This window comes from Schistocerca americana, chromosome 6, assembly GCF_021461395.2.
Source record: "Schistocerca americana isolate TAMUIC-IGC-003095 chromosome 6, iqSchAmer2.1, whole genome shotgun sequence".
Classification (NCBI taxonomy): Eukaryota; Metazoa; Arthropoda; class Insecta; order Orthoptera; family Acrididae; genus Schistocerca; species Schistocerca americana.
In genome coordinates, this window is record NC_060124.1 from 486,790,130 (window position 1) to 486,810,014 (window position 19,885).

The 19,885-nt window shown below is 39.9% G+C and overlaps 1 protein-coding gene across 1 annotated transcript in view; it reads right to left on the reverse strand.

Annotated features, from left to right (window-relative positions):
- Positions 1 to 6,766: 6,766 nt before the first annotated feature.
- LOC124619650 (engulfment and cell motility protein 1) overlaps positions 6,767 to 19,885 on the reverse strand; it is a 73,195-nt gene continuing 60,076 nt past the window's right edge. The window contains exons 6-7 of the mRNA XM_047146180.1: positions 7,811 to 7,941; positions 6,767 to 7,724 (exon numbers count right to left, since the gene is read on the reverse strand). Of these exons, the coding sequence (XP_047002136.1) occupies positions 7,561 to 7,724; positions 7,811 to 7,941 (295 nt within the window). The 3' untranslated portion in view covers positions 6,767 to 7,560. The remainder of the gene's footprint in view (positions 7,725 to 7,810; positions 7,942 to 19,885) is intronic.

Genomic DNA, 19,885 nt, shown 5'->3' on the forward strand with positions numbered 1-19,885 from the left:
CAGACGTTATGTCTGGTTAAAAATGGAAAGTGAGGCGGACCTTGATCAAGCGTGACTTCCTTTTAACTGTACGGTATATGTTAAATTGCATTTAGGAACTTTCGGGTAATTGAACATGTATGAATAATTACAGATTTCTGTAGTTGTATATATACATTTGGATGTAGCTTTATTGCGTTGATGTACTGGTGGATATTGTGTGGTATGACTCCTGTAGTTGATAGTATAATTGGTATAATGTCAACTTTATCCTGATACCACATGTCCTTGACTTCCTCAGCCAGTTGGATGTATTTTTCAATTTTTTCTCCTGTTTTCTTCTGTATATTTGTTGTATTGGGTATGGATATTTTGATTAGTTGTGTTAATTTCTTCTTTTTATTGGTGAGTATGATGTCAGGTTTGTTATCTCGTGTTGTTTTATCTGTTATAATAGTTCTGTTCCAGTATAATTTGTATTCATCATTCTCCAGTACATTTTGTGGTGCATACTTGTATGTGGGAACATGTTGTTTTATTAGTTTATGTTGTATGGCAAGTTGTTGATGTATTATTTTTGGTACATTGTCATGTCTTCTGGGGTATTCTGTATCTGCTAGTATTGTACATCAGCTTGTGATGTGGTCTACTGTTTCTATTTGTTGTTTGCAAAGTCTGCATTTATCTGTTGTTTTGGGATCTTTGATAATATGCTTACTGTAAAAGCTGGTGTTTATTGTTTGATCCTGTATTGCAATCATGAATCCTTCCGTCTCACTGTATATATTGCCTTTACTTAGCCATGTGTTGGATGCGTCTTAATCGATGTGTGGCTGTGTTAGATGATACGGGTACTTGCCATGTAGTGTTTTCTTTTTCCAATTTACTTTCTTCGTATCTGTTGATGTTATGTGATCTAAATGGTTGTAGAAGTGGTTATGAAATTGCAGTGGTGTAGCTGATGTATTTATATGAGTGATTGCTTTGTGTATTTTGCTAGTTTCTGCTCGTTCTATAAAGAATTTTCTTAAATTGTCTACCTGTCCATAATGTAGGTTTTTTATGTCGATAAATCCCCTTCCTCCTTCCTTTCTGCTTAATGTGAATCCTTCACTTGCTGAGTGTATGTGATGTATTCTATATTTGTGGCATTGTGATCGTGTAAGTGTATTGAGTGCTTCTAGGTCTGTGTTACTCCATTTCACTACTCCAAATGAGTAGGTCAATATTGGTATAGCATAAGTATTTATAGCTTTTGTCTTGTTTCTTGCTGTCAATTCTGCTTTCAATATTTTTGTTAGTCTTTGTCTATATTTTTCTTTTAGTTCTTCTTTAATATTTGTATTATCTATTCCTATTTTTTGTCTGTATCCTAGATATTTATAGGCATCTGTTTTTTCCATCGCTTCTATGCAGTTGCTGTGGTTATCCAATATGTAATCTTCTTGTTTAGTGTGTTTTCCCTTGACTATGCTATTTTTCTTACATTTGTCTGTTCCAAAAGCCATATTTATATCATTGCTGAATACTTCTGTTATCTTTAGTAATTTTTTGAGTTGTTGATTTGTTGCTGCCAGTACTTTTGGATCATCCATGTATAGCAAATGTGTGATTTTGTGTGGGTATGTTCCAGTAATATTGTATCCATAATTTGTATTATTTAGCATGTTGGATAGTGGGTTCAGAGCAAGGCAGAACCAGAAAGGACTTAATGAGTCTCCTTGGTATATTCCACACTTAATCTGTATTGGCTGTGATGTGATATTATTTGAATTTGTTTGGATGTTAAGTGTGGTTTTCCAATTTTTCATTACTATGTTTAGAAACTGTATCAATTTAGGATCTACTTTATATATTTCCAATATTTGTAGTAACCATGAGTGGGGTACACTATCAAAAGCTTTTTGGTAATCAATGTATGCGTAGTGTAGCGACCTTTGTTTAGTTTTAGCTTGATATGTCACCTCTGCATTTATTATCAGTTGCTCTTTACATCCTCGTGCTCCTTTGCAACAGCCTTTTTGTTCTTCATTTATTATTTTATTATTATTATGATGTTCAGTTGCAGGTGTTTTAAAGCTGTTGTATGATTTAGATTTTATTAAACTATCTTTAATCTTTAGCCTTGCTGACCTTATTTAAACAGATTCTTTCTTAATTACCTTAATTTGTAATCACTGATCCATTAGCTTGCCACAGTAACTACTCACAAATTCTTTTGTTCTTGGCCAGCTACTGCTAGACATTCATTTCTTACAAGTAAATTAAGTGCTAAGTAATTTTAGTAGCACCATCAGCTGATGCGTGTACCTTTTATTTCAATTATTTTTTGTTTTTAAGCTTTTCCTAGCTACGAAAATATTATTTAATAATAATTGCTGTAACTATGAATTACAATCCTGAGCTCAGAGTGGAATCTGGAGTTTTGTATATTTTGTTATATGTATGCTTGTTCTTGTTTTAGAAGGTACCTGTACCAACCTGTAAACAGACTGTTCATGAAGCTGCAGGTGGCCACTGTCAGCATACGACAGAGCTTAGGGGCATGTTGTTTGATTGCAGCTACTTGATTAACATAAAGTATTCTAATAAAGTGTTTTGAATTTGGCTATATTTTATTTGCTTGAAGTTCAGTGCTAAATCACTATACACTGAGGTGACAAAAGCCATGAGATACTTCCTAATATTGTCAGACCTTCTTTCACCTAACACAGTTGGTTAACCTGACTTGGCATGTACTCCACAAGTCGCTGGAAGTCTATTGTGGAAATATAGAGCCATGCTGCCTCTATAGCTGTCTGTAATTGCAAAAGTGTTGCTGCTGCAGGATTTTGTGCATGAAATGACCTCTCCATTATGTCCTGTAATGTCCAATGGGATTCATATTGGGTAATCTGGCTGGCTAAATCATTTGCTTGAATTATCCAGTGTATTCTCCAAACCAATCATGAAAAATTGTGGCCTGTTGACATGATGAATCGTTGTTCAGAAACATGAAGTCCGTGGATGGTTGTTAATGGTCTCCAAGTAGCCAAATATAACCATTTCCAGCCAATGATCAGTTCAGTTGGTCCAGAGAACCCAGTCAATTCCATGTAAACACACCCCACACCATTATGGAACCACCACCACCTTGCATAGTGCCTTGTTAACAGTTTCGGTCCATGGCTTAATGGGGTCTGCACCACACTCAAACCCTACCATTAGCGCTCACCAACAGAAATTGGGACTCATCTGACCAAGCCACAGTTTTCCAGTTGTCTAAAGTCCAATGGGTATGGTCATGAGCCCAGTAGCAATGCTGCAAGCAATGTCATGCTGTTAGCAATGGCATCACCTCAGTCATCTGCTGCCACAGCCCATTAACACCAGATTTCACCACGCTGTCCTAATGGACACGTCTGTTGTAATTCCATCACTGGTTTTTGTGGTCATTTCCCACAGTGTTGCTTGTCTGTTAGCACTGACAGCACCATGCAAACGCAACTGCTCTCAATCATTAAATGAAGGCCATTGGCCACTGTGTTGTCCGTGGTGGGAGGTAATGCTTGAAATTTTATATTCTCGGCACACTCAACACTGTGGAGCTCAGAATATTAAATTCTCTAACAATTTCCAAAATGGAATGTCCCATGCATCTATCTCCAACTACCATTCTGTGTTCAAAGTCTGTTAATCCCCATCATGTGGCCACAAGCACATTCGAAATGTGAATAAATGACAGCTCTGAACCAATGTGCTACCCTTTTATACCTTGCGTACGCAGTACTACAACCATCTGTTTATGTGCGTATCGCTATCCCTTGATTTTTGTAACCTCTTAGTGTATGTGTGCACAGCTTAGTCCTAAGGAAGTTTTAACTTTCATGTTCTACTCTCTTGATGAAAAGGGAGGAACTGTTCAGTTCCTTTGCATTTCCCCTTCAACTTCATTCAACTCACAAAACAAGTAATCAGCTGCCACAAAACAACTAAGCATGGTCTACAAGCAAAAGCTTTTTTTCTTTTCAAATCATTCTTGATCAATATGATCACTCAACAATACCATGCCACAACTGTCACTTTAATTTGGACTGATGGCCCCAACAAAGAAATGTGTAATGCCATGTCCATATGGGCTACACTTGATAAGGTATGGAGTATAAACTAGCTCACGGTCTGAATGCTGGAATTTTTGTGCATCATTTGAATTAATGCCTAGACGGTTATAGCATTACGCCTGGCAGCTCACAGATCTTACAAAACTTTGCATATGCCCAACACAATTCATAAAATACTTCATACTGCAAGTTACCTGATAACAAGTCAAGCAATTTAGTTCACAGATCAGAGGTTTAATTAGCATGCCACATGCAATACGATAATCCCCTGTAAAACAAAACTAAGCACAAATCTATAAGCCTTACTTTGACAGGTAGTTTTAGCAACTGAAAAAGAATGTGGGAAATGCTGTTGTGATAATCTGGAACTGGTCTACTCACCATCACCTGTCCACATTAGTGAGCCAATACTATTACACTCTGAGTGACTGTCTCAACAGAACTTCAAGGGCTGCACAAAAGAACAGTGCGTTACTCCACATGATTTGTTCCCATTTCACCAGTTGAGACACCCACATTTATACCTTAGCTGGCTCATCACGTCATCCCATATTAAACCAAATTATGTCATACACAAGATTGCTGCTACAGGCACCCTCTTGGTATGGTAAATCAGTAGTTTACGCTGTGTGATAAGTGTTGAGTTCACTACAGGCTCTTCTGTTGTGTTATTACTGCACATCTCTAATATGATTTCATTGGGAATTGAACAAGTGGTTGGTCATTCATGAAATATATGGGATATCTGGCCGCCTTTCCTGATCTTCCCAAACCTATCTCTCTTACCAGTTCTGAATGGTAGAAATAGTTTTTCACTTTTAAATATGTCTATATTTATTAAAATAATTATGTCAGCTGTTCTATTTACTTGAAATTATTTATGTGAAAAATGTGTACACAATAGTGAAATAAGGTAAATTGCTATTCACCACATAGAACTGACACTGTATGAGATGAGAGGCACATTTAAAAGCAATTGAGCTACTGGAAACACCCCACCTCAGACTTACATATCCCCCTCCCCCCTCCAGACACACACACACACACACACACACACACACACACACACACACACACACACACGGCTAATATTGTCTTCAGGTGCTGAGGCACAAATGTAATGATCTCAACTGGAAGAGGTAGGAAGGATAAAGAAGGGGTGTGCTTTGGTGAGGGAGAAAGACAGCATAGTAGGGGTAGGGATGGATGCTGTAGTGCTGCCTATGGGGGCAGGATGGTGGACTGTTAGATGCAGCATCAGGAAGCTGTACTTGAAAGCATCAGGAGGCTGTATTTGAGGAGAGAACAGAAAAGGGGAAAGGACTACACATGTGCACTGGTTTGTGTGAGGAGGGGGGTTGCAGGCTTGTGTGAAACTGAAGAGTAGGCAGCAAAGGGGATATTGGCAGGAGGGGAAAGGGACTAGCAAAAGTTGAGACCAGGGGAATTACAGGAACAAACAACATCTTTTAGGGAGAGTCCCCACTCATGCAATTTATAAAAGCTTATGTTGATGGGAACAATCCAGACGATACAGACTGTGAAGCAAAGTCTAGCATGCTGTTGTGCAGTATGCTCAGCAATTTGTTGGTCTCTGGCAGACCACATATGGGGGAAAGGGGGCTGAGGTAGGTAGGTATCTGGAGAGACAAAGTGAGGGACTTCTGTTTCTATACAAAATGGGGAGTGTAAATTCAGTCTGTAAAAACCTGTGAGATTCTCGGCATATTTGGAAAGAGACTGATAACCATTGCAGCTAAGATACCCACGTGTGGCTCGGCTGTATGGGAAGGACTTCTTGGTGTGGCTTGAGTGGTAACTGTAAAAATGGAGGTATTGTTTATGCGTGGTGGTTTTGATGTGGGTGATGGTGCTGATGGAGGCATCTGTAATTTGGACGCTGACAACAAGCAAGGCAGGTTGTTGCACTGAGGATGAGCAGGTGAAGAGCATGGGGGATATGGTGCTGTAGTTGAGGAGGAATGTGGATAGGGTGTCCTCCCAGTGCCAACATTACACCAAGGCACAAGAACAATTGTACTAGCTTGCTCTGGTGAGCACTTGCAGCTGATACTGAACAATGACTAAAAATAAACCTGATCACAACACTACCACTTTCACCCATGCAATACATTGAAGTTGTTTTACTGCAAGAAAATGTTTGCTTGCTGTTACACTAGTTTGGATCTACAGGACTCTAAAACCTTTCTACCCATCCACGTCTTGGCAAATCAACCGAGTGACATTAATATTGATAACAACAATAATGTCTACTGGATGGAGTTCAATGTAGTGACATTTAACAACATACACAGTTCCAAATTGTAACTTTTCCCTTTACTTATAATGTTGCTATTTTTGGCCAATGGCTTTTCTACAGTAAGAATGTCATGCCAATTTCAACTTTCAACACAGGAATTCATGCAAAAAGGTTGCCAAAATTCAAGCACAGTGACAAGCATGTAGCACTAATTTAATGAAAACTGAGGTCCACACCCAACAACTGGACACAGAATGGATAGATATCTTTCACTTCCAATAAATTAAAATCAGCCTACATACATTCCAACAGTTAACACTGTGGTCTGCTCTGCATTTGTGTTTTAGTTTATACAGCATATGAAATTCACTTTCAACATAAAAAGACTCTGTGGATCAGCAGTCAACAATGAGAAAAGCATTTTTGTTTCAAACAATTTTATATTTCAGCAGTCAATACGTACAGTATAATACTGGAATACATGAGATATGAATGTTTTGGTAAAAAGTCTTTGTACAAATGTTCAATACAAACATATCCAAAAATCACAATTATTCTTGAACACGAATGGTACTGCACAAAACAGATCATGTACAATGAGATGGCAGTGCCAGTGGCTGCAATAAGGCTCATAAGGAGATTGAGCACCATATTTTTTGCTGTATCACTAGCAAAATACAGCACAGCACATTTATCTAGGTAAAACAACAGCTCTTATTTTGACGGAAATATAAACAAATGAGATTGCATCCTCTTATAAAAAGATGTGGTATTTGATGTTTTCTTCTGAAATAATTAACTTGTTGGTCTTTCCACTCTCTGCTCACAGAAATTGATGCAGTGAAAAGTCATTTTCTACATGCAGCAATTCATATATCAGTCTTTAAAAAATAAATCTCTGTGGAAACTGTTCATAAAATTTGTAACTGACAAACAATAACTAGTCCATAATACAAAGGTAATCCATTCACAATATAAGTTATAGTTTTACGTGACTGAAGAGCACTTGACTGGAATGACAATATTCTTAATTTATTAATAACATTCATGGTGATCCATACTCAATAAAAATGAGAATAAATACATGCTTAAAAACAATAATAAATAAAAATTTTAAAAATGAGTGTGCTGTAAAATCATGACATAAGATTAATCTTTGGTATATGTAAGAATATCACTAAAGAACGTTACATAAAATCTATATATTCTAAAGAGTTACTATCATTTCAAATCATAACAAAAATCATAGTTTGGTGGGTCAGCAGGTATTGGAGGAGGATCCTGTGGAATGTCAATCCCTTCTGCATCCAAGAGTCGCAGTTTTATGTCCATTGATAGGAGTGTTTCCAAATCACTTACTGTTTCCTTACTTGTCATTTTACTTCCTAAAAAAGAATGTGCATGTGCATCAACATTTCTGTCACACCAGTATGAAAATACTATCATAACAGACAAAACTGTAAAAACTCACCTAAAAGTGCATTGATTCCATCAGTCCAGTAATCAAATACTTGCTCATCAGGCGCAACAAAATCTAGTGACGAGAGTTCCACTGAGTCTAAAGTAAGTGAAAACGCCAACTGATGTGTCGTCTTCCGACTCCTGCATTAAGACAGTAGTATTAAAATCTAGATTCCATTGTACATTTGAGAGAGAGAGAGAGAGAGAAACAATGGATAATCCAGGATGGATTGTAAAAATACCAGAGAAGGTAAGTTGCTACTCACCATACAGCGGAGATGCTGAGTCACGACAGGCATAACAAAAAGGTACACACACGCACGCACGCACGCACGCACACACACACACACACACACACACACACACACACACACACACACGTAAATGCAACTTGCACACACATCTGCAGTCTCAGAGAGCTGAAACCACACTTCTCTTTCAAAAGAACACAAAGGTATTGTATGAGGTTCATAATTGTTATATTCAGCTGCACTGTTAATTCACGCCTTGACATAATGTGTGTAGTAAAATGCGATACAAGTGCATTAACAGTACAGCTGGCAATGTGGTTTCAGCTCTCTGAGATTGCAGATGTGTGTGCAAGTTGCGTTTGTGTGTGTGTGTGTGTGTGTGTGTGTGTGTGTGTGTGTGTGTACTGCTGACAAAGGCCTTAATGGCTGAAAGCTTTAATTGAGTGAATCTTTTTGGTGTGCCTATTGCGACTCAGCATCTCCGCTATATGGTGAGTAGCAACTTTCCTTCTCTGTTATATGTATATATGGAAACTCATATTATTCCGCATCATTCAGATATTTTGAATATCTGATTATCATCATGCTTGTAACCATATAAGAAACAAGGAATGAGTGTAAGACATTAGTGTTAGCTGCATTCCTTCTGTCATCAACTCTCACAGCACCAGTTATCCTTCAGCTGTTCCTTTTCCTACTATAATCACTTGTATCACATTTTCTTACACAAATTATGTAGCTCATGCAACACCTTTGTGTTCTTTTGAAAGAGACTGAGAATTCAAAATGAAAAATAACAAACCATTTCACTGAAATAATTGTTTCAGACAGCATTTCAAAGGAACACTCACCATATCAGAATGAAGTTATGAGATAATACTTAATGACTGCTTACACATTAAACAGGAACAATGGAGCTATGACTGCAATGAGTACTACTATCTAATTCAAAACAGAGTGCTCTCAATGATTTGAGTGTGAATAATGAAATAGTACTATACTTTTACAAAGACACTGTGGAAATCATCATAAATAAAAATGTCCTGGTAGTGCAGGCTCATTTAGAACACCATAGTATTATTTTTGTAACTAGTTACATGTGACACTGAATAGATACATATAGGTGTAAAAATGCATCTCAAAATGATTTCATTAGACTGCAATATTATGATAATAGAATGCAGAATACCTGGTATAAATATAAACAAACGTACGTGAAATGTGGCTTCCAATAAAACATAAAATCATTTGATTTCTCTCAAAATATGTTCCCTGAATCCATGGTAAAACCCTGTACAGCCATCTTTTACTTTGCGTGGAACTCCATAACCTCTCTCTGCTTCTTGTCCTATTATGGCTGGCTAAAAGATAGACACAGAGAAGTCTGAAGCTTTAATTGGTCACCATCCCAAAACAACTAGCTGTGGTATCCCTTGAATAATAATTCAAAATCCAGCAAATATCTGTCGTATATGTGTCACCCACATACCATCCTTATTATCTGAATTGTGCAACAGCAGAGCAAAACACTGCAAACACTGTGAACCTATATGGTACAAAAACTATCAACCTTGAAAAAAGCCACAAATGACAGGATAAATTAGATCAACCCTAATGTTAAGGACAAAAGCATACTGCTTTTTCAAGAATTGTTGTTGTTGTTGTTGTTGTTGTGGTCTTCAGTCCTGAGACTGGTTTGATGTTTTAGAGAATATACTTTGTTAATTATTCCAAAAGGTATGTTGGAATTCTCATTTTTGGATCAAACTTTATGTATCCCAGATATCTCCGCAATTTATAGATCGTGCTGGTTGATAAAGAATGGATGGATAGTTAGAAATTGCACATGTGGTCATGTTAATTTTGAAAATATTTTTAATCTCTGTGCATACAATTATCATTCACTTTCCATTGACAGACCGTATTAGCACATGAATGGACTCCAGATGGGCTATGAAGGTGCAAGTAATGGTTTTATGACTCTTATAGGAACAGCTGACAGTTTCTGAAAGAGGTTGCAAAATGTCACCAGGTAAACTACGAGATTTAAGCAGAAAATGTCAACTGTAAATCCACTGAGCATCAAGTACTATTTCTCCTGAATTTTCAAGGAAGAACATTAAAGTGACAAACACCTTTAATTGACTGAATCATACAAGTCTCAAAAGTGCGCAATCATCAAAGAGAGCATCTCTCTTGTAGTCACTAAAATTTCCAATTTAAAAAGATTAATTATACAGAATGTTCACAATATTTCACTCAGTAGTTAACTGATCTGAGGGCAATACAAATATATCACTCTGCGACATCCTCATGCCTAGTAAACAATCTATCTATGAATCTTCTCAATCTCCTCTCTCTAGCTTACCTGGTAAACATTTCAAACAGACCTATAATACTTGAGATTCAGTAAAGCAAGTGTTCTGTAAGCACCTTCATAGATGAATTAAATTTCATTAGGATTCTTCTAGTACGTCACAGAGTGGTATCTCCTTTTCCATCAACTATTTTATGTGGTTTTCCATCTTAAACTTTCCTGACATACACCTCTAGAAACAGTTTTACCAGATTCTAGTGACTGTTCACCAGCGGTGTAATCAGTATCGATATTTTCTGCCTACGTATGCATAATACACGACATCTCTTTATGCTGAGAGTCAACTGTCAAGTCCTTCACCAAGGGTTATCCCTCTTTAGATCTTCCAGCAATACACTATCATTTTCTGGCACTTGTAACATCCCTATGTACAACAGACTCATCCACATCCCATCTGACAGTTTCTCCCTGGTAAGAACATGATGTGTCCTATTTACTAGAAAGCATCCAATACAATCAGTAAAAGTGATTCAACATTTGTTAAGTACATATTTTATTTCCCAGGTGACTGCAGATTTTTAGAGACAATGAACGAAACATCAGCCAACCACAAACTACTGACCTCTGTATTGTGAATAAAATGAGAAGCTGAGTTTCATTAGATCAATAAAGTATACAATTCTTCTAGATATTTACACTGTCTCTAACGACTATACTTGAAAGTGGGAAAGCTTCTCTGCTCCAGTTATTTATTTAAACTTCTGCTAGAAGAGGAGCAAATCTTTCCCATAATCTATATAAAATGGTGCAGGTATACCATGACATTCAGGCATATTTCCTCTTCTGAGCAATTTAAGTTGATTCTCTTTTCCACTGCTACTTATGCTAATATTTATCGTTACTGCATTGATGTGTTCGATGAAATGAGGACCAATAGTCCAACATCCATCACAAAAATAATTTCCGAAGACTTAAGCCAGTGCTTCAGGTTCTTATTTTGGTGCCGTTGTAATCAGCAAGCAACTGTACAGTAGACTCAGGATTCATTTACTCACTAGGGTTTTTTTTCTGATCAGTAGCTACAATTTTACTTTTGAATTCAGTGAATGCTTCTCATATTACTCTCCTTAAGCTCATTTTACCTTTGGTCATATTTTGCTGGGGTGATAAAATTCTCTCTGCTTTTGTTGAAACTTTCTAGGATCGATATTTAACCATAGTAGGTCTTTCTCATTCCTCACAATGTTGCTTGGCAACTAGAGTAAACTGTATCATACACGTGAATTTTATCTGTTGATATTTCTCTCCTACCCCAGAAATGAAAGTCTGTCAACACCTCAGGTAAATGGCAATTTGTTTCTTGTCCCATTTCCTTATCATACTTTCCTTAACATTCTAAAAAAATAAAAACAATGATGATGTAACTTACCAAACGAAAGCGTTGGTATGTTGATAGACACACACACACACACACACACACACACACACACACACACACACACACACACAAAATTCAAGCTTTCGCAGCCCACGGTTGCTTCATCAGGAAAGAGGGAAGGAGAGGGAAAGACAAAAGGATGTGGGTTTTAAGGGAGAGGGTAAGGAGTCATTCCAATCCCAGGAGCAGAAATACTTACCTTAGGGGGAAAAAAGGACAGGTATACATTCGCACACACACACATATCCATCCGCACATATACAGACACAAGCAGACATTTGTAAAGGCAAAGAGTTTGGGCAGAGATGTCAGTCGAGGTGGAAGTACAGAGGCAAAGATGTTGTTGAATGACAATGACAGGTGAGGTATGAGCGGCGGAAACTTGAAATTAGTGGAGGTTGAGGGCTGGTAGGTAACGGGAAGAGAGGATATACTGAAGGGCAAGTTCCCATCTCCAGAGTTCTGATAGGTTGGTGTTAGTGGGAAGTATCCAGATAACCCAGACGGCGTAACACTGTGCCAAGATGTGCTGGCCGTGCACCAAGGCATGTTTAGCCACAGGGTGATCATCATTACCAGCAAACACTGTCTGCCTGTGTCCATTCATGCGAATGGACAGTTTGTTGCTGGTCATTCCCACATAGAAAGCTTCACAGTGTAGGCAGGTCAGTTGGTAAATCACGTGGGTGGTTTCACACGTGGCTCTGTCTTTGATCGTGTACACCTTCCGGGTTACAGGACTGGAGTAGGTGGTGGGAGGGTGGGAGGGTGCATGGGACAGAGTTTACACCGGGGCGTTTACAAGTGTAGGAGCCAGAGGGTAGGGAAGGTGGTTTGAGGATTTAGTATGGATGAACCAAGAGGTTATGAAGGTTAGGTGGACGGCGGAAAGACACTCTTGGTGGAGTGAGGAGGATTTCATGAAGGATGGATCTCATTTCAGGGCAGGATTTGAGGAAGTCGTATCCCTGCTGGAGAGCCACATTCAGAGTCTGATCCAGTACCGGAAAGTATCCTGTCACAAGTGGGGCACTTTTGGGGTTCTTCCGTGGGAGGTTCTGGGTTTGAGGGGATGAGGAAGTGGCTCTGGTTATTTGCTTCTATACCAGGTCAGGAGGGTAGTGGCGGGATGCGAAAGCTGTTTTCAGGTTGTTGGTGTAATGGTTCAGGGATCCCGGACTGGAGCAGATTCGTTTGCCACGAAGACCTAGGCTGTAGCAAAGGGACCGTTTGATATGGAATGGGTGGCAGCTGTCATAATGGAGATACTGTTGCATGTTGGTGGGTTTGATGTGGACGGATGTGTGAAGCTGGCCATTGGACAGATGGAGGTCAACGTCAAGGAAAGTGGCATGGGATTTGGAGTAGGACCAGGTGAATCTGATGGAACCAAAGGAGTTGAGGCTGGAGAGGAAATTCTGCAGTTCTTCTTCACTGTGAGTCCAGATCATGAAGATGTCATCAATAAATCTGTACCAAACTTTGGGTTGGCAGGCCTGGGTAACCAAGAAGGCTTCCTCTAAGCGACCCATAAATAGGTTGGCATACGAGAGGGCCATCCTGGTACCCTTTAATTGTTGGTATGTCTGGCCTTCGAATGTGAAGAAGTTGTGAGTGAGGATGAAGTTGGCAAAGGTAATGAGGATACAGGTTTTAGGTAGGGCGGCAGGTGATCGGCGTGAAAGGAAGTGCTCCATCGCAGCGAGGTCCTGGACGTCCAGAATATTTGTGTATAAGGAAGAGGTATCAATGGTTACAAGGATGGTTTCCGGGGGTAACAGATTGGGTAAGGATTCCAGGCGTTTGAGAAAGTGGTTGGTGTCTTTGATGAAGGGTGGGAGACTGCATGTAATGGGTTGAAGGTGTTGATATACGTAGGCAGAGATACATTCTGTAGGGGCTTGGTAACCAGCTACAATGGGGCGGCCGGGATGATTGGGTTTGTGAATTTTAGGAAGTAGGTAGAAGGTAGGGGTGCAGATAGGGTTGCCATACACCACGGATTTCACGGACAGTCCGCGATTTTAGAGTAAATGAAAACATCCGTGCCAAAAAGGCAAATGTCCGCGATATTTGCTGGATAGTCAACTTCTGGTAATTTCAAAAATTGCTGTCAAAGAAGCATCAATATGTTATCTCTTTGTCTTCACATTATATAAAATCCAAACAAAACACAACAGCTTTCGAGATATGGAAACAATGGGCAGTCAGGCTCAGGCGTACGGTACATCCTCTTCAATTTGCGTGATTGCGAGTTGTCGCTACAGTGGGCGGTTAGTCATCTCTGCCAATGAAGAGTATTATCCTCTTTGATTAGCTTGTTGAATGTTCGCATGGTTTGTTGTGCTTGCGATTTCGTTGTGTTATCGTGTATTAAATAGTTGTTATTATTTGCCTGGTGGTTTAATCATGTCGGCTAGATGGAAGGTTAAGTACAGGGAGGAATATACTGAACAGTTTCCAAGTATAAAGTGAGGAAGAACTGAATACGAAGCTTCCTGCAAAATTTGCGGGTGAGTAACATTACGATTATACACAGACCCATTGAAATCGTAGTTTTCCTAGAAAAATTATTCTGTTATACGTTTTTCCTCTTCACAGTTCCTACATTTCAATCAGTAATGGAGGGAGACGTGATATTAACGACCACGTGCAATCGAAAAAGCATAAGACGGCAGTGGGTTCATCATCTTCCAAACAGCTCACCAGCTTTTTCAAAACACAGACAGATGGTAATAAAGTAGCTGCAGTAGAAGCTGCATTTGCATTTCATTGTGTCAAGCACCATCATTCATACAACTCAAGTTCTTGCACATCAAAAATTATCTCTCACATTTTTAGTGACTCGAAAGTTGCAGTAAACTTCTCCAGCGGCAAAACTAAAACAGAAGCCATTGTTAATAAAGTTATATCACCGTTCATTGAAGACAGAACAAGGAACAGTCTATCGAAGGCCAATTATGTTAGTATTAGCACTGATGCTAGCAACCACAAGTATTTGAAAATATTTCTTGTTCTTGTGCAGTATTTTGATTATGACGAAGGTGTCCAAAGTAGATTGTTAAATTTAAATGAATGTGACAGTGAGGATTCTAGTACAATAACTGAGTGTGTATACAGTGCCATTTTACAACATGGGTTTAGTGATAAGGTATCTGCTTTGGGTGGAGATAACACAAATACTAACTTTGGGGGTGTTGTGAGAAAAGGAGAAAACAATGTGTACAAGAAACTTCAGAAGAAATTGAATAGGGAAATTTTAGGAGTAGGTTGTCCAGCTCATATTTTGCATAATGCAATTCATACTGGTGCAGATGTCCTCTCTTATGATATTGAGAGCATTGTCATAAAGGTTTTTAATTATTTCTCCATATATACTGTTCGTGTAGCATCACTAAAAGAATTTTCAGAATTTGTTGATGTGACACATAAGGACCTACTTAGACATGTAACAACCAGGTGGCTCACCATGTTTCCTGCTATAGAGAGATTCATCCACATGTTTAAGGCACTTAAGTCTTACTTTCTTTCACTTGATACATGTCCTTCCCTTCTCAAGAAATTCTTTTCTGATTCTGTTGGTGAAATGTATCTGCTCTTCTTGTATGTACAAATGAATCCTTTCCAGAGGGCAGTTAGCAGCATTGAGAGGGAAGACATATCAGTGAATGACGTAAGACTGGAGCTAGAAAATATACTGCAAATTTTAGGAGAGAGAAAACAGTGTGTTTTCGTTACGTCTAAAGTTAAAGAATTAATGTCTGACCTCACACAATATCAGCAGTCTACATTTCTAGGGTAATGTCTCTCTTTTCTATCGAACTGTTATTGATTACTTGACAAAATGGAGTAAGCCCTTGTTTGATATTAAACATTTTGACTGGATTTTGCTAAAGACTGTACCTTCATGGGAAAATGTTGAAAAGACATTCAAGTGGATGCATGAAACCACAAGCTGTAAATTGAATGAGTCCCTTCTCTTTGGCCAAGTACTGAAATTAAAGTGTGTTTTTGGGGGGGGTCAAAGATGAAAGTTTTGAGAATGTGATGTCACATAAGAAATGGGTGTTCTTCATTCATAATTGTATTTCTAGTGAGCAGTATTCAGAGTTGCTGAAAATTGTGGAATTTTATTTCTCCATTCCCAGTCATAACGCCAATGTAGAGTGTCTTTTCCCTCATGAATTCTCAGTGGACAGAAGAAAGGAATAGGTTAACAGGAAAATCAGTTAATGCAATGATGCCAATACAGTACAATATGAAAAATGTAAGTTGCAGTGAATTTCATAAACTGATTGAGAACCAAATTAAGTTCCTTTCATCTATTCAAGGTTCTGAGAAATACGATTGGTATAAGAAAAGCTCCATGATGACAATAGAAATTCGTGTACTGAATAATGTAATGCATATTCTTATTTTTTTTGTAATAAATGCTTTCTTAATGAAGCAGTCCTTCCTAAACTCTGGATCATTAATTAAATGCACATTTCCCTTAGCTTATGGGCATGAGGACTCCTTATTCCTCTTATTTCCTTCGCTCGGCTACGGTGACCGTAAGTTTTGTCCTGGTTTTGGATTCCGAGATAATGGCAACCCTAGGTGTGGGGTGTCGGTGGGATCAGGAGGTTGATGGAGTCAGGTGAAAGGTTTTGTAGGGGGGCTAAGGTTCTGAGGATTCCTGGACATCAGGAATGGGATTACCTTGGCAAACTTTGTATGTAGTGTTGTCTGAAAGCTGACGCAGTCCCTCAGCCACATACTCCCGACGATCAAGTACCACGGTTGAGGAACCCTTGTCCGCCGGAAGAATGACGATGGATCGGTCAGCCTTCAGATCACGGATAGCTTGGGCTTCAGCAGTGGTGATGTTGGGAGTAGGATTAAGGTTTTTTAAGAAGGATTGAGAGGCAAGGCTGGAAGTCAGAAATTCCTGGAAGGTTTGGAGAGGGTGATTTTGAGGAAGAGGAGGTGGGTCCCGCTGTGACGGAGGAGTTATTGTCACCGTTGCATTTCTTTCTCTTTCTGTTTTTGCAAGTAGTTTCACTTTGTATTCACCTTCTCCTTTTTACCGTAATCTACCATGCAATTTTATCCTGCCTATATATACTCAATAATACGTAACCCACTTCCAAACCATAACCAAAAAAAGTTTTTTTTTTCACTTTCAACACTACTGTTGCTATAAAATCCACCGTTCCCAGTTCACAAACAGTTCCTTTCACCTATTAAACAACCATTTCAGCCAACTTTCGCTTTATTTCCATTTCCGCTTTTCCCACATCACTGATCATTTTTAGCCGCTTCCCACAGGTTTTTACGTCATTATTTCTTGGGCAGACAATTGTTAGCCTCATTTTCATAATCTGCCACCACAAAACCACACCTTTTAAAACATTTACACACAGTTTTTTCGAAATTTTCCCAAATTTCTCCACCCTTTAATGTGTTTTGACGACAACACAACCACCTAACCTTTGAGCACATCGTTGGTTACCAACCCAAATTCACACAGGATCAACATAGCTCAGCTTTAACCAACACTTTTTTGACTTTTTTCACACCAGATCTCCAGTTGCTTTCTAGTTCACCTTTCTCTCTCCCTGTATATTTTTATTTTCATTTTCATTTCAACCTCATGTTACACTTTCCACCTTCTAATACCATGTCACCCTCACAACATCCCCACAACGACCCCATTAAGTTTTATTTACATTCCCTCCGCAAACATGCCTTCGCCTTAGCCAGATTACGCTCCCATATTTTATTTACTCAGGCTTGTCTGACATTTGGCATTACCCCCAAAGGCCTCACACTTAAAGTTCCCATGTCTGGCTGTAACCCTTCTTTCCATCAGTCCCTATACCAGTTCCAAACTGAACAATCCATAGCCCTCACCCACCTAATCCTTCACCTACACATCAACTCAGCCAATGAACACACACGTCAACTCCTATCCTTAATAAAAGTCCTCAATCTTTCCTCTCCCACATCCACACAGGCTGTTCAGAGCATCCTCCTACAGGCCAACCGCAAATTAGAACAGAATGCCACCCTCCACCTCAAAAAACTATCCAATCTCCTGGTTTCTCACCTCCGGAAAGGCAACTCACTCACCTTCCACAACCATTCCAGCAAACCTCAACATCCTCTCATTGCACACAGACCCAGTCTCTCCCATCTACTCAATCTCCCACTTCCAGCTCCACTCCCCCCAAAACCTCAAAATTCTAATCAACAAAATCTGGAACCACAACACCCTAATTCAGTAGTTAACCTTTCCTCCAAACCTCTCTCCCAATCGGAAACCTCTGTCCTATCCAAAGGCCTCACCCTCAGCCCTTACTTCCAGATTCGACCAAACAGCCCTCGTCAAAGATTTACTGTCCTACACTCGTACTCTCTGCTGGAAATATCACTTTGCCATGAAGAAAAATAATCTTAATCCTACTCCTAATGATCCAACACCCAAGACACTATCCAAATTGAACCCTGCCTGGAACAGTTCCATCCTCCGTCACAGCGGGACCCACCTCCTCCTCCTCAAAATCACCCTCTCCAAACCTTCCAGGAATTTCTCACTTCCAGCCTTGCCTCTCAATCCTTCTTGAAAAACCTTAATCCTACTCCCAACATCACCACTGCCGAAGCCCAGGCTATCCGTGATCTGAAGGCTGACCGATCCATCGTCATTCTTCCGGTGGACAAGGGTTCCACGACCGTGGTACTTGATCGTCGGAAGTATGTGGCTGAGGGACTGCGTCAGTTTTCAAACAACACTACATACAAAGCTTGCGAAGGTAATCCAATTCCTGATGTCCAGGAATCCTCAGAACCTTAGGCCCCCTACAAAACCTTTCACCTGACTCCATCAACCTCTTGACCCCACCGACACCCCTACCTTCTACCTACTTCCTAAAATTCACAAACCCAATCATCCTGGCCACCCCATTGTAGCTGGTTACCAAGCCCCTACAGAATGTATCTCTGCCTACGTAGATCAACACCTTCAACCCATTACATGCAGTCTCCCACCCTTCATCAAAGACACCAACCACTTTCTCAAACGCCTGGAATCCTTACCCAATCTGTTACCCCCGGAAACCATCCTTGTAACCATTGATACCTCTTCCTTATACACAAATATTCTGGACGTCCAGGACCTCGCTGCGATGGAGCACTTCCTTTCACGCCGATCACCTGCCGCCCTACCTAAAACCTGTATCCTCATTACCTTTGCCAACTTCATCCTCACTCACAACTTCTTCACATTCGAAGGCCAGACATACCAACAATTAAAGGGTACCAGGATGGCCCTCTCGTATGCCAACCTATTTATGGGTCGCTTAGAGGAAGCCTTCTTGGTTACCCAGGCCTGCCAACCCAAAGTTTGGTACAGATTTATTGATGACATCTTCATGATCTGGACTCACAGTGAAGAAGAACTGCAGAATTTCCTCTCCAGCCTCAACTCCTTTGGTTCCATCAGATTCACCTGGTCCTACTCCAAATCCCATGCCACTTTCCTTGACGTTGACCTCCATCTGTCCAATGGCCAGCTTCACACATCCGTCCACATCCAACCCACCAACAAGCAACAGTACCTCCGTTATGACAGCTGCCACCCATTCCATATCAAACGGTCCCTTCGCTACAGCCTAGGTCTTCGTGGCAAACGAATCTGCTCCAGTCCGGAATCCCTGAACCATTACACCAACAACCTGAAAACAGCTTTCGCATCCCGCAACTACTCTCCCGACCTGGTATAGAAGCAAATAACCGGAGCCACTTCCTCATCCCCTCAATCCCAGAACCTCCCACAGAAGAACCCCAAAAGTGCCCCACTTGTGACAGGATACTTTCCGGTACTGGATCAGACTCTGAATGTGGCTCTCCAGCAGGGATACGACTTCCTCAAATCCTGCCCTGAAATGAGATCCATCCTTCATGAAATCCTTCCCACTCCACCAAGAGTGTCTTTCTGCCATCCACCTAACCTTCGTAACCTCTTGGTTCATCCATATAAAATCCCCAAACCACCTTCCCTACCCTCTGGCTCCTACCCTTGTAACCGCCCCTGGT